Consider the following 19,723-nt stretch of genomic DNA (forward strand, 5'->3'; position numbering starts at 1 on the left):
GGAGTTCTAACAATAAGAGTATGATCCTCTAAAGATCTAGTATAGTATTGTATCCATTTTTTAGTTCCAAAATATTTTTTTTATTACAAAAAAAGTAACAAAGAATCACTCATACCTCCCATCTTCCAGCTGGAGGGCTCTCAAGCCTGCTAAGCAAGCTTCTTTATTTACTCGGCTTAAGTCGTCTCCAAGAATAACTAAGCATGAAAGGCCAGTGTAAGTCATTGCTATGTGGCCACTATCATAAGGATGAGCTGTTCCAGGAGCCTAAATACAAAATTAATATAGTACTAATTAATGAAGTGATATGAAAACTTATTTCATTAAGAAATCTAACATAAGGTTTTAGTAAATAGTAAAATTAAATGTGGCTTATACTGATTTGTATAGACATCTTATTGAGAAAAACAAATCTCCATTTTATATATATCTCAACATGAATATGATTGAATACATTCCAGGCTACCTAATTTTTAATTCTTTGATACCTCAGGCATTATGGAAGTAGTGATGATATTCAGGTAAACCAAATTATTTATTACTTTTTTTTTTTTTTTTTTTTAGTAACAGCGTCTTATCTGTCACCCAGGTTGGAATGCAGTGGTGCAATCATAGATCACTGCAGCCTCCAACTCCTGGGCTCAAGTGATTCTCCCACCTCAGCCTCCTGGGTAGCCGGGACTACAACAGGCACAAACCACCATATCTGGCTAAATGACTTAAACCTCATTCTTAATCCTTAATCTGTCTCCTAGACTCTCAGCCACCACTCTGACAGCTCTATGTGATACCACTTGGAATATCTAGTTTCTTTTACCACCCAGAATTCAGATGAAGGTAATACAGCATGAAGTGAGACCTAGCTTGCCTAGAAGATATTAGGGTCCAGGTGAATGAAGGTCCAAAAAGGAGTTTCAGGAGATTCTGTGAACCAAGGGCAATAATGGTTTCTTCTTCAATTTTACTCCTGTTATTTTGAAAATGTTTTGGTGCAGGCGTCGGTTGGGAGAAGGATCATATTTTAAAAGTAATGATAGAGATAATCAACTCTATCACTTATAATTTAAGTCTTATAAAGTCAGAAAAGCATATAGCCTTCCAGAAAAAAAGATTTCTGAAACAAAACTTATTTTATATAGCACAAACCTAAGTTAAATATCACAGTAGTGATCACCACATAAGAAACTAAAAAAGATACAATTAAAATAAACTCCTCTGCCTTCTATAATAAATGTAAACTTTTACAATCATTGAAAGGCATAAAATCCTGGTTCTATTTCTCACTGGCTTGCTTAATGTTCCTAATTCTAGAAAATGAAGATATTAGTACCTACACCTCACAAGGTTATTGTGACGATTAAATAAGTTACTGTCTAAAAAGCTGTTAGTTATCTTAATGATGATTAAGTGCAAGGCAAATATCAAAGGGGCCACTAGTTCTTTGGAGTCAAGATTCAAGGGTCTTGAAACCACCCATGACTTAACTGTAAGATTTTCTTGCATACTGACCTTCTGTGGCTCCTCACAGAATGAGTGTGAACGGTGTTCACTACTCTTTTTATAATAATCTGAACCCACCCCACCTACCCACCTTTAGATACACACTTTTTTTTTTAAGATAGGATCTTGCTGTGTCACCCAGGCTGGAGTGCAGTGGCACAAATCTCAGCTCACTGCAACCTCCGCCTCCAAGGTTCAAGCAATCCTTCTGCCCTGCCTCAGGCTCCCAAGTAGCTGAGACTACAGGCACGTGCCACTACATCCAGCTAATTTTTGTATTTTATGTAGAGACCAGGTTTTTGTCATGTTGCTCAGGCTGGTTTCAAACTCCTGAGATCAAGTGATCCATCTTCCTAAGCCTCCCAAAGTGCTGGGACTGCAGGTGTGAGCCACTGTGCCTGGCCAGATACACAGTTCTTTATATGGTCTCACAAATGTACCAAGCAAATTTCCACCTTTACATCTTTCATTCTAAGTTCCTCCTCAGAACTCAAGCTCCAGTTCTCCTGGCTATCCTACTCCACATTTACAATTGACTTCTTAGAATTCCTATTGCATATTTAACTTTTTGATACTTAAAGTAAACACCTGCTATGTTAAAAGAACTGCACGGAAGCCAAACATAAATTAAATGTGGACCTTAACCTCAAGGGCAGAAGGTAAGTCTACTCAAATAATTACAATAAAATGTAATGAGCAGTCATAAGGGAGGGATAATGATACATAGGTTTAAAAAGGAATTATTTTCTGCAAAAGAGGAGCTTGGGCAGCTATAGATGAAGAGGAGGCATTATAGGTAGAAGAAAAAGTAAAAGCAAATTAGAGAAAGAAAATTCTGGGGTGCACATTAAGGACAACCCAAAACTTGATAGAGAGCATGGGATTTGTGAAAGGAAATCGTGAGAATAGTGGGAGGATCCATCAGTTTCTCAAAAAGTGCTCTACAGCCACTGAAGGTCCCAAGCATTTATCAGGTAAGTCAATGAATGGTCCATAGATAGTTTGGTGGTTTCAGAAGAAAACTCAGTGACAATATTTTATTCATATACTGTACTGGACAAACCAATGTGCCTCCTCACATTCTCTCAGCCTAATCTGTCTCCTAGACTCTCGGCCACCACTCTGACAGCTCTATGTGATACCACTTGGAATATCTAGTTTCTTTTACCACCCAGAATTCAGATGAAGGTAATACAGCATGAAGTGAGACCTAGCTTGCCTAGAAGATATTAGGGTCCAGGTGAATGAAGGTCCAAAAAGGAGTTTCAGGAGATTCTGTGAACCAAGGGCAATAATGGTTTCTTCTTCAATTTTACTCCTGTTATTTTGAAAATGTTTTGGTGCAGGCGTCAGTTGGGGGAAGGATCATATTTTAAAAGTAATGTTATTAAAGCACTGCAACAAATATAGGTAGACATCTATATATAGTATAGTACTACACAACGGTTATCATAACCAATGGCATGATATTCTGTTCATTATGACTAAATGAAGACATTACCTTTATTCAGGATTAGCTTAATTTGGAAAATATGATAGGCATGAAAAGGGACAAATTTTCTGAATCCTTTGCTTTCTCATTCCCTGCTAAATACAGTAGGCACCCATAATTGGAGTCCTGCTGGTAAATACATATGACCTTAACACAGGTAAGTTGGTTTACAGCTTAAGGCAGAGGAAGAAAGCTGAAGTAGTACCTCTATCAAAGTATGTCATCTTCTCCAAAATCACTACTATTTATTCCAAAAATTTGAAGCTGATTATGGAAAAACTGGTAGCTCTCCATTTACCTTGCAAGTGGATATAAATCTTGATATACTCAGTCCAACAATGGTTATTATTATAACCATTATATTATAATATAAATAATAACAACCATTATATAAGCAGGCTGGCCCCATCAAGGAAAAAGTTTCTATGTTGTGAGGCCTCTTTAGAAAAAATGATGCTTTTCTCCACTTTATACTGTAGAAAAGTATTGATATTTTGTGTACATATGGAACAGCTACAGAGTTTCTTCTGGGTCTGCTCCTTTGAAGAAGAAAGCAAGCTCCTCCCTCTTCACACTCACTGTTTTTATACTGGCATGTGCTGGTATCAAAGCCTTTGGATATAACCATGAAGAAGTTCTGCATATTCTCATAAAAGTCATTAAAATAATCACTACCTAGGTCTTCAATCACTACCTTTAGAAGGACTTTTTCTTTTATTCCTAAGAAATGTGAGTTAAATGTAGAGTCTTTCTATAACACAGTGAAGTTTACTGGCTTCTTAGAGAGCAAGTATCAAAACACTTCAGTGCTCTACTTTCCTTTACTCAGGAAATCACCAATAACTTTTACACACAGATACATGATACTGAGACAATTTTTTGTAACAATTAATAGAAATTTCTATGTGTTTATGTACTGCATCTATTCTTCCTGGAAGAAAGTGCACTTCTTTGAAGAATTAAGGTAGGTATAGGCTTCCTTTAAAGGGTTTCAGTTTATAATATATATATTATTAGACAATATTTAGTCACACTGAAACCTGGAAGCCTATTTTTTTCTGTGTAATTTCTTAGCTTCCTCTTTCACTAAAATATCCCTACATCCCTTCTGCTTCCTTCTGACCCGAACAGAACTAACCTTTGATGGATTGAATGGAATACCCAGGTATGAAGAGCCTCGGAAACCACAGCGATTTAGATTTGATCCTAGAAAATAAAAGCATGTGCTTATTTAAAGTACACTTTATTTTTTGCACAGATTCTAAAGCAGTTTAATTACACAATCTTTCAGAAACAGACTATTCTAGTCTCCATTTTCATACTGGCTAATGCTGAATGCTTACCATGTGCCAGGTCCGTTCTAGGTGCTTATGGGAATTTCCTCATTTAATTTCCATACGAGTCACAGATAACATAATGATTTCTATCATGTACCTTTTATTAATAGCCCACCTCACGGCCTATAAAGTCCTTTCATAATTCTCCTGTAAGATCAATTTTTACATGATCAACATATTCAATCCCCCTTTCTATAGAACAGAAAACAGAAGCTCAGAGGTTAAGCGAATGTTCAAGGTAACAGTTAATAACACAATAGGGTCTAGTGTCTTTTTACTTTAACTCATTTAGTGTCTTTTTACTTTAACTCACTGCTTCTTTACACTGGAGCAAGCTAAAGGTATAAAGTTGTAGAGAAAATATGTACTTTGTATTTCCGTATTAGCTAGACCTTCGTTCTGAGTCCAGTAATCCACGTGGCTTTGAAGTATGTAGAATACTGTAAGTTAGCACTTAGTCTCTCTCGACTCAATCAAAATATGTTTATGCATACTTTTTTGCTATCTAAAAATTTTCATTTCTCAAGATATCAATGGAATGTAAGTTGGAACTTAAAAGAACAATCAACTATACAATAATTAGGGTTTTAATAGCTATTAGAAAATCAGTATGATAGATGCTGAAAATAATAATGCAGTATCAGCAGACTGTAAATGCACTGCTGATAAAAAGAATTGAGTTGGTCTAGTCTCTGATATGAAGAACTACCTTCATAAGAGATTATGACTTGTGTATGACTAACTTCATTATAACTGTTTTTCACTCTCCTACTTCTTCATTAGGTACTATACTTTTTCAGCTTCTTATCCCCCCAAAATACTTAAAACAGTAGTTTATACATTAATTCTTTGAACAAATTAGGAACCACTAAAATTTAAACTCTCCACCAATTATCATCTCTCTACTGGCAAAAAAATGTATTTTAAAAAGATACTAGTAGCCAGGCCTGGTAGATCACACCTATAATCCCAGCACTCTGGGAGACTGAGGAGGGTAGCTCATCTGAGGTCAGGAGTTTGGACCAGCCTGGTCAACATGGTAAAACCCCATCTGTACTAATAATACAAAACGTAGCTGGGTGTGGTGGCACCTGCCTGTAATCCCAGCTACTTGGGAAGCTGAGGCAAGAGAATTGCTTGAATCTGGGAGATGGAGGTTGCAGTGAGCCAAGATTGTGCCACTGCACTCCAGCCTGGGTGACAGAGTGAAACTGTGTCTCAAAAAAATAAAAATAAAATAAAAAGATACTAATGGTGATTATAATTTCAGTGATTATGGTTCTCTTATCCTAAGGACTTATAAATTGGTAAGCTACTTAAAACTTGCCAATATATAACAGAAGTTACAAAAACACTCATATCCTTTTGACCCAGTCATGATATATCTGAGAATCTATTCCAATAATTTCAAGTATGAGAAGAAATGCACACTTCAGTTTAATAACAGTGAAAATCTAGAAGCACCATAAAAGTCCAGCAGGTTAAGCATATCATGCCTCATGTACTGAAAGAAATACTATATTCCTATTAAAAGTAATAATCATTAGAACTATGTAGCAACACATAGAGAAAAGTATTTGATCAAGTTAAGCAAAAAAGTAGGATCCAAAAATAAATGTGCACTATTATGTTTATAATTAAGCAAATGGCACATATCAACAAAGACAGGAAGGGAATAAACAAAATAATATTAATGGTGTGAGATAACATGAATAAGGTTGAATTTTGTTCTCTGTATTAGTCACTGTTGCCATAACGTGTTACCACAAACTTGGCAACGTAAAACACCTACTGCCTTACTGTTCTGTTAAGGTCAGAAATCTAACACAGGCATCATCAGGCTAAAGTTAAGGTGTAGGTAGGGCTACCTTCCTTACTTGGAGGCTTTGGGGGAACAATCCGCCTCCAAGCTCATTCAGGATGCTGGCAGAATCAACTTCCTTGCAGTTGTGTGACTGAGTTCTGCATTTCTTTGCTGGTAGGTATCCCTTTTTGCTCCTAGATCCTCTCTTGCCATTTCTCATATGTGGGCCCCATATCTCAGAGTAGCAATGGCATTCAAATCCTTTCCATTAGACCCTCTCTGACTCTCCCTTCTCTCTTCTGCTCCCTTTCTCTGCAATGCCATGACGAACGTTTCTGCGTTCTGCTGCTGCTCATGTGATTTTACTGAGCCCACCTGTACACACGTCACCTGGGATAATCTCTTTATTTTAAGGTCAGTTGATTAGTATAACTTTAACTCCCATCTACAAAGTCCCTTCACAGCAGTACCCAGATTAGTATTTGACTGAATTACCAGGGAACAGAAATCCTGGGGCAACATCTTTAGAATTCTACCTAACACAACCCTTATATTCCAAATGGTACATGCTATACTTGAAAAAAAAAAAAAAAAAAAAGTTATCTTTCTCTTACCAAGTTATGAATTCCTTTATCCTTTTTACTTCTGAGACACAGTCTTGCTCTGTTGCCCAGGCTGGAGTGCAGAGACATGATCTCGGCTCACTGCAACCTTGCCTCCCAGGTGCAAGCAATTCTCCTGCTTCAGCCTCCCGAATAGCTGGGACTACAGGCATGCACTATCATGCCCAGCTAATTTTTGTATTTTTAGTAGAGACGGGGTTTCATCGTGTTGGCCAGACTGGTCTCGAACTCCCGACCTCAAGAGATCTGCCTGTCTTGGCCTCCCAAAGTGCTGGGATTACAGGCATGAGCCCACTGCACCCAGCCTATCCTTTTATCATCACTTCTTTTAATCCCTCTCTAGTTGGATGAGGGGCAGTATCAAAAGGCATATTTTCCTATTTGATTAAAAATTTTTTAATCTTTTTTTTCTCTTTTTGTTGTTGGGATTGTCTTTTTTAAAGGGCATCCTTTCAAATTACTAATTTGCTAACAGTCCTCCATGAAAATGTGATCTTCCACTTTTGATGGAAGACAGCTCTGATACCATCTGTCAGTTCTGAATTTATACTTGCAACTGGACACCTTTCTTGAGTCCCCCACCAACTTAAACAATTCTGCCAGGCGTTTTACACAGAGGTAGACATATAGTAGTGGTTCAATCAAATATCTGCTTCTGAGAGAAATAAATGAATGTATTCATTTTCTTAGAGGTAAATCAATAAATGACATTTCCGTTTGCTCACTTCTGTTTTTAGCCTGATTAAATAAATAACTTTTCTGAAAAGCAGCAGAAATATTGATACTGAAAAGTACCATATAAGGTTAGGAGATTATGGCATGGACACTTGGAATCAAACTCAGGATCCTATTCTTCCTATCAATGAGTTCTACAGGCAAGTAACAACCTCTCTGAGCCAGTTCCCTCCATTTTTGAACTAGTAACAATAACACATTGCAAGTAATATATTTCAGGCTTCTTGTAAAGGTTAAAGGACATGTTTAGATTGTACTTACCAAAGTGAAACAAGGCTTAATAAACAGTAACCATTCAAAATCAGTTAATTATATTTTATCAAAAATGAAACGGGAAGAAATGAATAGCTTTTGTTGCAACTTATCAAGGAAAGTTTTTTTAAAGTAAAAATGTTTTTCTTTTTTTCTTTTATTCCAGAAAGACTGTATACTGTCATGTAAAAAGTGTTTGGATCTTAAGCACCACAGTCACAGTATAGGGAAAAGACAATGTAATATTTCTTGCCCTCTTCTTAATCATCTGTGGACTACGAAGCTGGATAAAGAAGTTTATTCTTTATTTATTTTAAAGTGTATACTTTATTCTATAGTAAGGGGTTTTACTGTTTCTTATGGAAAGCTAAGATAAAGTAACTAAGAAATCAAGAAAATTACTCATTCACTAAATTGAGTTATCAGTCACACACTTAAATCCTAATGTTTTAAAAAATGATGCTCATTAGGAGGTAACATTTTCACCACTTAAAATTTTTCACCACTTAGGCCGGGCACGGTGGCTCACATCTGTCATCCCAGCACTTTGGGAGGCCGAGGTGGGTGGATCACCTGAGGTCAGGAGTTCGAGACCAGCCTGACCAACATGGAGAAACTCCATCTCTACTAAAAGTACTAAAATTAGCCGAGTGTGGTGGTGTGCGCCTGTAGTCCCAGCTACTTGGGAGGCTGAGGCAGAATAATTGCTTGAACCCGGGAGATGGAGGTTGCAGTGAGCCAAGATTGCACCACTGCACTCCATTCTGGACGACAGAATGATACTCCATTTCAAAAAAAAAAAAAAAAAAAATCAAAAAATCACCACTTAAAAAAATTTATTAGGTACTCTTTTGTGGTTTCTGTCAATATTTGTCTGCTCTTGTGCTTTCCTTTAGAATTCTAATATGCATACCTTTTCATGATAATGAAGAACGTATACACACACAATTCATTGGAAATTTATCACTGAATGCATACTCTGGGTACAGGATAAATTTCTTTCCAGGTTGTCAAACTGCACCATCTAGTGTTCCTATTTAACAGTTGCAAAACAAACTGAAAATTCTTTGTGTGGTCTGGCTGGCCATCAGAATCAACTGCCTATTTTGAAAAAACAGAGATGCCTCTTGCATCTCCCCTCCCCATGCCTCCACAAAAACATGAGGATAGGGCCTGGAAAACTGTATTTAAAAAGAAAAACAATCCCTGTTTGACACATAGTCACAGTCAAGAACTACTGATTTGGTAAATATATTCTCCACTTTTGTAGAACCATAGAGTCAAACTAGTTTATGCTGTTAAACAGAAGTACTTTAGATAGCACTATATCATAAAAATTAAGGTTAAGAAAAATGAAAACTGGGTAGATGAGAGAGGTAGCAAAAATGGGAATATGTACATGGATGTACTATGTGTGTGTTTATGTGTAAGTATGCAGGAGGTATGCTATTAGATAATATAATGTATTTAAAGTTATCAACTATAAGGAAGAATAATTCATTTATTTGCACGTTTGCACAGGGAAGAAATTTATTAAGCTGACTCTTGCCTGATGACTGAGTTATATCTCATTTTAAAACTTAGTGTTTTACTATTAAGCTCATAAAACCAACTTTATGTCAAGCACTGACAGACAGTACATTTAGATATTCTTTAAAAAATGGTTATAAACTTATGGAATATAAAAGTTTGAGAGTATAAAGAGGTTTATTTTAATCAGGGGAGTTGTTTTTCATAAAAAGTAATAAACTGTATTGTGAAATATAAAATTACATTCAAAATTATATTTAGGTATAATAAAGGACAGCTCTTGGGCCAAAATATCACCATACTGTTAATGATAATTATGCTTCTTAAATATATTTCAAAACTGATTAGATCATGTTCTTAACTTTCTAATCCTCATTTTAAAAGTTTTTGCCCTAAGTAAACAGAATTCAAGTGAGGAATGTGGCTACTTTCTGATTTTAAAATGAACATTTATATTTTATGGATAGAGAAATAATTTCACATAAATCTCAAGAAACATAATTTCCTAATAAGAAGACATGCCTTACACAACTCCTTAAGGATATCAAGAAAGTACCAGACAAGGTAAATGAAACATTCTATAGCTAAAAAGAAATTTTAAATATACCTGTTTTCCAAATTTCACAGATTTGTTTTAGAATTGAACCTACACCAATTAAAGAAAAGGCAGACAGGAGATATTCTTTCACAGATATTAGAGACTTAAAAATATTTCCCTCAACAAGATAGCAAATTGAGAATTCAGAATTGCAGCTGAACTGTGAAAAGGTCTGTGGAATCGTCTACCAGACATCTGACCTGGGAAAGCTAGATATATAAATGACCACTATAAAACTATTTTTGCCAAAATGTCTTGATCTATAATATTTCCAAAACAGATGACTTATAATTTTTAAAATATGCAACATGCTTGACTTAGCCACATGAAACCATACTTACTTCCCCCATGTTATTTTTTTAAAGTGAGCAATCTGAAGAATCCACTAAAAAAATGAAAGCATTAAACATTTTACCCTTTAATATTAAACTTTCTTATCTATGTTTCCAAACACTTAATCCTAATACTTTATGGGATCTATTATGGAACAGATACTAGATTTTCCTTTAAAGCTATAAGACAGTCTCCGAGTTCCCATGAGAAAAATCTGTACCTCACAGAAAAACATGCATGGTAAACAGACCACCTATTGCCCTGAATCAGCACATATAAATAAAATATCCAAAGGACTAGAAAACTGTATTCTAATCTTGTCTCTAGCATTAACTAGCTGTATTACTGAGGACAAATTATTAATCTCTTTGAACCTTAATATCCTCATTTGTAAAATGATGGACTGTAACAGTCCTCACTCTAAGTCTAAAATTCTCTGGTTGTGCCCTCAAAGAAGGGCACACACAATTCCCAACCCAACCCCTTGTGTTTCCTTAATACTTCGTTCCTGAAGTTAACGAGAAGGACCCGATCCTCCAGTGGTCTCACCATACACTTATTACTAGGAAATCACTAGGGTCTTTATAATCCTGGAGTTAAGTGGAGGTCAGGGTTAATTTTAATTAAATATTCACAATGTCCTTATATGCCAAACATGATTGTTTCCAGTAGGGACCCATATACTTAAACAGTAAAACAACATTGAAACTTGGAGTCAGAAGTGCCGGATGTCAATCCGATTCTATCTCTTATCATCTGTGTGAGGTTTCAGGCAGGTCTTTGAATCACTTTGCCTCTCAGTTTCCTCTTCTGGGACAGGCCAATTAGGTGAAGAACAAATCTATCTGGTTATGTATTTGGCAGTGCTTTGAAAATTATAAAATAGTAAATAATGTACTGCCTTATTTCTTCCATTAGCAAAAATACCAGTATTTATGTATAACTATGAACTTTTAGTTTTTATTTTTGTATGTTTTGAAGAGAAGTTAAGTATTTTTCTAGTTTAAAGCTTTAAATACAGAAACATATTTACTTATGGCAAACATTCAAACAATTCAGATACATAGAAAAACAGTAAAGTATCTTATCTTGCCATCCCCCACCTCTGTTTCCACCTACCTCCCCCTCCACAAAGATTTTCTATGTATCCTTTCTGAGTTTTTCCTGTACATTTACATACATAGATTGTTAAAGCACCTCTGTATATATTTTAAATTTATCATTTAATAATATATAAGTAAACTTTCGGTGCCACAAAAGAAATAGCACTCAAATATAGAATTTTCTTTTTTCTTCTCAGCAAGGCGATTTACTTCTATAGAAGGGTACACCCTTACAGATGGAGCAACGGTGAGTGCACACTTGGACAAGTGAGGGGAAGGGGTTCTTATCCCTGACGCACGTGGCCCCTGCTGCTGTGTGGTTCCCCTATTGGCTAGAGTTAGACCAAACAGGCTAAACTAATTCTAATTGGCTAATTTAAAAAGAGAGACAGGGTGAGTGGTTTGGCGGGAGTCAGGGTAGATCAGAATGAGTCAGGGTGGAGCAGGTAATCAGCATGAGTCAAGGAGGAGCAGGTAATTGGAATGAGTCAGGGTGGGGCAGGTGATGGAAAAAGGTTGCTTTATGAGGAAGTTAAGTTTAAAAGTAGGAGGCAAATAAAATCCTTTACAGATAAGCAAATGCTTAGAGATTTTGTAACCACTAGGCCTGCCTTACAAGAGACCCTGAAGGAAGCACTAAACGTGGAAAGGAACAACCGGTACCAGCCATTGCAAAAACATGCCAAAATGTAAAGACCATCGAGGCTAGGAAGAAACTGCATCAACTAACGAGCAAAATAACCAGTTAATATCATAATGGCAGGATCAAGTTCACACATAACAATATTAACCTTAAATGTAAATGGACTAAATGCTCCAATTAAAAGACACAGACTGGCAAACTGGATAAAGAGTCAAGACCCATCAGTCTGCTGTATTCAGGAGACCCATCTCACACGCAGAGACATACATAGGCTCAAAATAAAGGGATGGAGGAAGATTTACCAAGCAAATGGAGAACAAAAAAAAGCGGGGGTTGCAATACTAGTCTCTGATAAAACAGACTTTAAACCATCAAAGATCAAAAGAGACAAAGAAGGCCATTACATAATGGTAAAGGGATCAATTCAACAAGAAGAGCTAACTATCCTAAATATATATGCACCCAATACAGGAGCACCCAGATTCATAAAGCAAGTCCTTAGAGACTTACAAAGAGACTTAGACTCCCATACAATAATAATGGGAGACTTCAACACCCCACTGTCAACATTAGACAGATCAACGAGACAGAAAGTTAACAAGGATATCCAGGAATTGAACTCAGCTCTGCAGCAAGCAGACCTAATAGACATCTATAGAACTCTCCACCCCAAATCAACAGAATATACATTCTTCTCAGCACCACATCGTACTTACTCCAAAATCGACCACGTAATTGGAAGTAAAGCACTCCTCAGCAAATGTACAAGAACAGAAATTATAACAAACTGTCTCTCAGACCACAGTGCAATCAAACTAGAACTCAGGACTAAGAAACTCAATCAAAACCGCTCAACTACATGGAAACTGAACAACCTGCTCCTGAATGACTACTGGGTACATAACGAAATGAAGGCAGAAATAAAGATGTTCTTTGAAACCAATGAGAACAAAGATACAACATACCAGAATCTCTGGGACACATTTAAAGCAGTGTGTAGAGGGAAATTTATAGCACTAAATGCCCACAAGAGAAAGCAGGAAAGATCTAAAATTGACACTCTAACATCGCAATTAAAAGAACTAGAGAAGCAAGAGCAAACACATTCGAAAGCTAGCAGAAGGCTAGAAATAACTAAGATCAGAGCAGAACTGAAGGAGATAGAGACACAAAAAACTCTCCAAAAAATCAATGAATCCAGGAGTTGGTTTTTTGAAAAGATCAACAAAATTGACAGACCACTAGCAAGACTAATAAAGAAGAAAAGAGAGAAGAATCATATTGACGCAATTAAAAATGATAAAGGGGATATCACCACCGACCCCACAGAAATACAAACTACCATCAGAGAATACTATAAACACCTCTACGCAAATAATCTGGAAAATCTAGAAGAAATGGATAATTTCCTGGACACTTACACTCTTCCAAGACTAAACCAGGAAGAAGTTGAATCCCTGAATAGACCAATAGCAGGCTCTGAAATTGAGGCAATAATTAATAGCCTACCAACCAAAAAATGTCCAGGACCAGATGGATTCACAGCTGAATTCTACCAGAGGTACAAGGAGGAGTTGGTACCATTCCTTCTGAAACTATTCCAATCAATAGAAAGAGGGAATCCTCCCTAACTCATTTTATGAGGCCAACATCATCCTGATACCAAAGCCTGGCAGAGACACAACAAAAAAAGAGAATTTTAGACCAATATCCCTGATGAACATCGATGCAAAAATCCTCAATAAAATACTGGCAAACCGGATTCAGCAACACATCAAAAAGCTTATCCACCATGATCAAGTGGGCTTCATCCCTGGGATGCAAGGCTGGTTCAACATTCGTAAATCAATAAACATAATCCAGCATATAAACAGAACCAAAGACAAGAACCACATGATTATCTCAATTGATGCAGAAAAGGCTTTTGACAAAATTCAACAGCCCTTCATGCTAAAAACGCTCAATAAATTCGGTATTGATGGAACGTACCTCAAAATAATAACAGCTATTTATGACAAACCCACAGCCAATATCATACTGAATGGGCAAAAACTGGAAAAATTCCCTTTGAAAACTGGCACAAGACAGGGATGCCCTCTCTCACCACTCCTATTCAACATAGTGTTGGAAGTTCTGGCTAGGGCAATTAGGCAAGAGAAAGAAATCAAGGGTATTCAGTTAGGAAAAGAAGAAGTCAAACTGTCCCTGTTTGCAGATGACATGATTGTATATTTAGAAAATCCCATTGTCTCAGCCCAAAATCTCCTTAAGCTGATAAGCAACTTCAGCAAAGTCTCAGGATACAAAATTAATGTGCAAAAATCACAAGCATTCTTATACACCAGTAACAGACAAACAGAGAGCCAAATCAGGAATGAACTTCCATTCACAATTGCTTCAAAGAGAATCAAATACCTAGGAATCCAACTTACAAGGGATGTAAAGGACCTCTTCAAGGAGAACTACAAACCACTGCTCAGTGAAATCAAAGAGGACACAAACAAATGGAAGAACATACCATGCTCATGGATAGGAAGAATCAATATCGTGAAAATGGCCATACTGCCCAAGGTAATTTATAGATTCAATGCCATCCCCATCAAGCTACCAATGAGTTTCTTCACAGAATTGGAAAAAACGGCTTTAAAGTTCATATGGAACCAAAAAAGAGCCCGCATCTCCAAGACAATCCTAAGTCAAAAGAACAAAGCTGGAGGCATCACGCTACCTGACTTCAAACTATACTACAAGGCTACAGTAACCAAAACAGCATGGTACTGGTGCCAAAACAGAGATATAGACCAATGGAACAGAACAGAGTCCTCAGAAATAATACCACACATCTACAGCCATCTGATCTTTGACAAACCTGAGAGAAACAAGAAATGGGGAAAGGATTCCCTATTTAATAAATGGTGCTGGGAAAATTGGCTAGCCATAAGTAGAAAGCTGAAACTGGATCCTTTCCTTACTCCTTATACGAAAATTAATTCAAGATGGATTAGAGACTTAAATGTTAGACCTAATACCATAAAAATCCTAGAGGAAAACCTAGGTAGTACCATTCAGGACATAGGCATGGGCAAAGACTTCATGTCTAAAACACCAAAAGCAACGGCAGCAAAAGCCAAAATTGACAAATGGGATCTCATTAAATTAAAGAGCTTCTGCACAGCAAAAGAAACTACCATCAGAGTGAACAGGCAACCTACAGAATGGGAGAAAATTTTTGCAATCTACTCATCTGACAAAGGGCTAATATCCAGAACCTACAAAGAACTCAAACAAATTTACAAGAAAAAAACAAACAACCCCATCAAAAAGTGGGCAAAGGATTTGAACAGACATTTCTCAAAAGAAGACATTCATACAGCCAACAGACACATGAAAAAATGCTCATCATCACTGGCCATCAGAGAAATGCAAATCAAAACCACAATGAGATACCATCTCACACCAGTTAGAATGGCGATCATTAAAAAGTCAGGAAACAACAGGTGCTGGAGAGGATGTGGAGAAATAGGAACACTTTTACACTGTTGGTGGGATTGTAAACTAGTTCAACCATTATGGAAAACAGTATGGCGATTCCTCAAGGATCTAGAACTAGATGTACCATATGACCCAGCCATCCCATTACTGGGTATATACCCAAAGGATTATAAATTATGCTGCTATAAAGACACATGCACACGTATGTTTATTGCAGCACTATTCACAATAGCAAAGACTTGGAATCAACCCAAATGTCCATCAGTGACAGATTGGATTAAGAAAATGTGGCACATATACACCATGGAATACTATGCAGCCATCAAAAAGGATGAGTTTGCGTCCTTTGTAGGGACATGGATGCAGCTGGAAACCATCATTCTTAGCAAACTATCACAAGAACAGAAAACCAAACACCGCATGTTCTCACTCATAGGTGGGAACTGAACAATGAGATCACTTGGACTCAGGAAGGGGAACATCACACACCGGGGCTTATCATGGGGAGGGGGGAGGGGGGAGGGATTGCATTGGGAGTTATACCTGATGTAAACGATGAGTTGATGGGTGCAGCACACCAACATGGCACAAGTATACATATGTAACAAACCTGCACGTTATGCACATGTACCCTACAACTTAAAGTATAATAATAAATAAATTTTAAAAAAATAAATAAATAAATAAATAAATAGCTGCTCTCAGGTAAAAAAAAAATAATAATAAAAAAAAAATAAAAGTAGGAGGCAAAGAACTGAACATACTGACATATTGATTCTTTGAAGAGAAATTTAAAACTCATATCTAATATATATGATAGACAGTTTCATGTCAGTATATATATAGAGATCTACCTTATTTACTGCATAATATTCTTTACTGGGCCATAGTTTATGTAACTTTCACTTCTGATGAACAATTATTTTGCTTCTAATATGTTACTGTAACAAACAATGCCCAAACCAAATCTACATATATTTTTGTGCACATGTATTGGTTTCCAGAGGTCAGGAACAAATTAATACAAACTTGATGTTTCAAAACAACAGAAATTTATTCTCTCACAGTTCTGGAGTCCAAAGTCCAAAGTCAAGGTGTTGGGAGTGTTGCTTTTCTGGATACCCTGAGGGAAGATCTGATTCGATTTGTGCTTCCCTCCTAGCTTCTGTTGGCTGTGGGACTCTTGGCATTCCTTAGCTTGATGAATCTAATTCCTGACTCTTTCTTCATCCAGCCTTCCCCCTGTGTCTCAAATCTCCCTCTCCTTTCACTTATGAGGTCACCAGTCATTGAATTTAGGGCTTACCCTAAATCCAGTATGATCTCATCTCAAGATCCTTAATTACTTCTGCAAAGACTATTCCAAATAAGGTCAAATTCTGAGGTTCTGAGTGGATATATCTTTATGGGGCCACTATTCGACCCATTATAGCATACATGAGAATACGTTAGATAGGGCAAAAAAAAAAAAAAAAAAAAAAAAAAAAAAATATATATATATATATATATATATACTGCTAAACTGCTCTTCAAAAGGCTGTAATAATTTTCACCTCCACCAACAGAATATTAAAGTACTCTCTCCCCCATATTCTTGGCAACTTTTAGCAAAACTGACATGTTAGGTTAAAAAAAAAAATGTAACATTGTTTTGATTGAATTTTCCTGATTTCTAGTAAGGTTAATCATCTTTTTATGTATTGATTGACTATCTGTACTTCTTTTGTTAACTACTTACTCAATAAATTTTGTCATTTTCTAAAAGACAATGTATCTTTTTCTTCTGAATCTTTACCAATTCTTAATAGTCAATGTTAATATTATACATGCCATAATTTTCTGCAAATTCATCACTTATTTGTTATCTTTTACTACATAAAGTATTTAAATAATTATTTAGTCAAATCTATCAAATTTTTCCTTTATAATCCCCAGGTTGTTTAACATTTTTAGATATTATAATTGCCTAGATTTTACGTGGTATCTCAAAGTAGGACAAATACAGACCTATGAGTTGCAGAAAGCATATTCTATCAGTTTGCAAATGCTTTACGAATTAGGAAATATTTGAGGAGCCAGACGAGGTCCTAGGCTAAATGAGAAAATATATAAAAGAGGAAGAGAAAAAAGTTGGAGAAGGGGAAGGTGATTCAACAGTCTAACAACTACTGAAACACAACAATGATTTAAGCACTGAGAGGGAAAAGAAATAGAAGACACATTCACTCATCTGCCTTCCAGAAGTTTGCAATTCAGGTGGAAGCAAAAATATTTTAAGTAACTTTTAAGCAGTAATGACTGAAGAAAAAAATTGGCAATGGGCTTCAAGCCAATGAAGTCCATGGAGTTGACAGTTTACTAGGAAAGATAATTCTGATGGGTCTCAAAAGGGGTGGTGAGCTGCAACTCTACCTCCAAAAAATGTTTAAACTTTCCCCGAAGTGTAATAAACATAAAAAAGTACTCCTATAATAATTAAAAAGCTCCATGAACTTTTGCAAAATAAACTCACCTGTATAACCAGTGCTCAGCTCAAGAAAAAATACATGACTAGCACTCCAGAAGCCTCTCCCACTTCCTTCTAGTACTCCCCAAAAGCCCAGACTGGTTTTAGCTATTTTTGTATTTTGTAAAAATGGAACAATATAGAATGTACTTCTTCCTCTCAAAAATATGCTTGTGACACTCAAAGAACTGAACGTAGTTGTAGACTGTTCATTCCCATTACTGTATCATTTTCCATGGTGTGAATATGCTAATATATCCTTTATCCATTATACTGAAGACGGGTAGTCTGTATAATTACTAGTTCTAGGCTCTTATAAAAAATACTTCTATAAACATCCTAGAACATATCTTTTGGGGAACATGTTTTAATTTCTGCTGGGTATACACTAGAACTGTTGAGTCGTAGAACATACACATGTTCAGCTTTAGCAAATATAACTAAATAGTTTTCCAAAGCAGGTGTAAAACTCCTTTAGCAGTGAATGAGAGTTCCAGTTTGCCACATTTTTGTGAACACTTGTTATTTTCCACCTTTTTCATTTTTAGCCATTCTGGTGATTACATAACAAACAAAATTATTATGGATAATATGAAACTCCAGATAACAGCAAATCTCTCACAACACAAGATTAAATAATGAGAAGTATGTAGCTTTTTAGAACAACAGAGAGATAATAGTGTTATAAAAAACTCATTTCACTAATAAAATGATGGGGGAAAGTAAACACTTATTAAAGAACAGACCAAAAAATTGCTCAATCATGGAGCCACCAAATAGTCCTTAAAAGTCGGGGGAAACAGAAGAAAAGACAAAGTAGGAAGCATGGTGAGTAAGTGACCAATGGTCTGGAAACTATAACCTACATCATGAGTTCTCTCATTAAATGTTATGGTCCATCCTTTTCTATAAAGACAATAGCTATTTTATTTCAGGAGTATGAGTTTCAGTAAATTTTTAATTAAAAAATAACATAAAAATATATTTCAGCAAGAACAGAGCTTTCCTATGTGCCATAGTGTGTATATAATTTCCTATCTGTACCATGGAAGATACATTTCTTTAAAAACCGGGCATGTACTTATAATTAAAAAAAAAAAAACCAAGCACAATCTGTAATAATTCTACCATACATCAGTCTAATAATTAACTGCTTAAAAATCCCAGACTTTCCCTTAAACTATTAAAAGACATCCTGGAAAAAAGGGAAAACAATAAATGACTTCTATTTTGCAAGTGACCAGGACTAAGACGTGGCCTCAGCCACATGCTCCTGGAAAATGAGGACCATATCTTGCAACTTATCACAGCCCTTCTCTACAGATTTAGAAGAGTAGAACTCTTAGCAGAAAGTTCAACAAATCCTACTCGTCAACATGGTAGATCTGTAACTATTGACCAAACTCTTATATATGCTTTTCATGGAGCTGGTAAAAAAAAGTGATTAGGTATTTATATATTTAATTCTGATAGACCTAGTTCAAAATGCTTAATCAATTTTTAATAAGACTTTGTAAACAGGCATAGATTAAAAAATTATATAAAAACAGACACTATGAACTTCAAGAATAAAATAGCCACAAACTATGTTCAAGATCATCTGTAAAATAGAGAAAATCTTTCTTTGTAAGTAAAGTTTTAGCTTATTATTTCTCCAAAGTTCACTGGATGAGATTTACATATGATTACTCCAACCAGTGAACCACAAAATGCTAACTCTTTAAAGACAGGTAAGTGGTGACCACTTCAAAAAAAAAAAAAAAGCATGATGTTCT

At 36.0% G+C, this 19,723-nt stretch overlaps 1 protein-coding gene across 9 annotated transcripts in view; it reads right to left on the reverse strand.

Moving 5' to 3' along the window:
* PGGT1B (protein geranylgeranyltransferase type I subunit beta) overlaps positions 1-19,723 on the reverse strand; it is a 56,471-nt gene that overhangs the window by 29,448 nt on the left and 7,300 nt on the right. For all 9 annotated transcript variants that reach the window (XR_012414019.1, XR_012414018.1, XM_065546653.2 and 6 more), the window contains exons 3-4: positions 4,131-4,198; positions 116-267 (exon numbers count right to left, since the gene is read on the reverse strand). Coding sequence is in view for 7 of the 9 variants with exons in the window: in XM_065546653.2 (XP_065402725.1) it covers positions 116-267; positions 4,131-4,198 (220 nt within the window). In the remaining 2 variants the exon portion in view is untranslated. The remainder of the gene's footprint in view (positions 1-115; positions 268-4,130; positions 4,199-19,723) is intronic.

This window comes from Macaca fascicularis, chromosome 6 (genome assembly GCF_037993035.2).
Source record: "Macaca fascicularis isolate 582-1 chromosome 6, T2T-MFA8v1.1".
NCBI classification, from domain to species: domain Eukaryota; kingdom Metazoa; phylum Chordata; class Mammalia; order Primates; family Cercopithecidae; genus Macaca; species Macaca fascicularis.